Here is a 1,365-nt window from a genome sequence, read left to right as displayed (position 1 = left end):
TTTTGTGTCTGAACTTTGTGGGCTGCTATTTCAGGCATAATTAGGGCGATTCAGGCTGCAGAGCCCTTCCTGCCCTCGCCCCGCGCAGCCTCCAGCCCGGGAAGGGGGTTGGGAGATGTGAGGGCCTCGTTGTCTCCGGACATCTGCTCTCCTGCTTCGGTTCCCGAAGCCTGGCCATGGATGTCTGCACTTCCCGCCCACCATCCTGGGGGAAAACAGGCGAATGGGGGCAATCTGCAGCGCAGGGAAAGTTTGGAGGAGCTGCGATGCATCTTGTGCATCCTTTCGGGTTTGAAATAGAACTGCTGACACAGAGATTGCGGGAGCGAGCGCTCGGAGCATCCAGCGCTGGTGATCCAGGTCACAGAGGGATGGACGTGCGTGTCCCGATGGCACAGCCACCCCAGGGTCCTTCCACAGCCTCTGCAGGCTCAGGGTGTCCCGTGGGTGACAAGGGATGTGGAGGTGGCTGCTCGTGTCCCAACCTCCCTCCCTCCCTCCCCGCTGGGATCCTCTCTTCCTTTGGTGCAGCTGGGCTCCGTCAGGGCTCCTTCTCCCCCCTGAAGCTTTCCTTCCCAAACAGCACAGCCATTTCCGATGGGAACACTTCTAATCACGAGTCCAAGAAGTGCAGTAATTCCTGGACTCATTATTTATCCTGATTTAAAGCCGATCCAGCAGCCAGCACACGGCGACGTGACCTCCACCAGTCCCCGCTGTGTGTCCCTCATCCAGTCCAGGAGTGTCCCTGCTCCTCGGTGACATTGGCCCTGCTGGGGACACCCTGGTGGCCACTGCAGCCTCACCAGGCTCTGCTCTGCTCTGTTCCCAGATTGCCTCTTCAAAGTGTGTCCCATGAACCGCTACTCTGCCCAGAAGCAGTACTGGAAGGCCAAGCAAACCAAGCAGGACAAGGACAAGATTGCGGACGTGGTGCTGCTGCAGAAGCTCCAGGTGAGCAGGAGCGAAGGACCCAGAGTGGGCAGTGCCCACGAGCTGGGTGGGCAATGGCATCCAGACCTCTGGTGATGCTGGTTTGGGATGAGAAGGGATTCCCAGCTGGGCTTTCCCCCTTGTCCCCTCCCCAGCCATTGCTGTGTCACCCTCCTGATGCTCCTTGTGCAGAGGTGCTGTGGCAGAGGAGCTCTATGAGCACAGCCCTGCACCCTTCAGCACCCCAGAATATCCCTCAGCACCTCAAGGCACCCCTCAGCACCCTGGGACACTCCATGCAGGAGGGAGCTCTGCTTCCAGGACATGCTCCAAAGGGCTGGGGAAGGGAGAGACTCCCGTTGGCTTCCCCGAGGTTTGGCCAGGGCCCACGTCAAACATTACACAACGGCCTCAGGCAGCTGGCGAGGCCCC

General features: G+C 59.9%; 1 protein-coding gene across 2 annotated transcripts in view; it reads left to right on the top strand.

The window, feature by feature from the left end:
* Positions 1–1,365, top strand: part of ITPR3 (inositol 1,4,5-trisphosphate receptor type 3) — a 38,730-nt gene that overhangs the window by 8,167 nt on the left and 29,198 nt on the right. For both annotated transcript variants that reach the window (XM_017727219.1, XM_008644715.2), the window contains exon 3: positions 833–954. In XM_017727219.1, the coding sequence (XP_017582708.1) occupies positions 833–954 (122 nt within the window). The remainder of the gene's footprint in view (positions 1–832; positions 955–1,365) is intronic.

This window comes from Corvus brachyrhynchos, unplaced genomic scaffold, assembly GCF_000691975.1.
Source record: "Corvus brachyrhynchos isolate BGI_N302 unplaced genomic scaffold, ASM69197v1 scaffold72, whole genome shotgun sequence".
Lineage (NCBI taxonomy): Eukaryota > Metazoa > Chordata > Aves > Passeriformes > Corvidae > Corvus > Corvus brachyrhynchos.
Note: the sequence above shows the minus strand (reverse complement) of the source record. Positions and strands in the feature narration are given on the sequence as shown.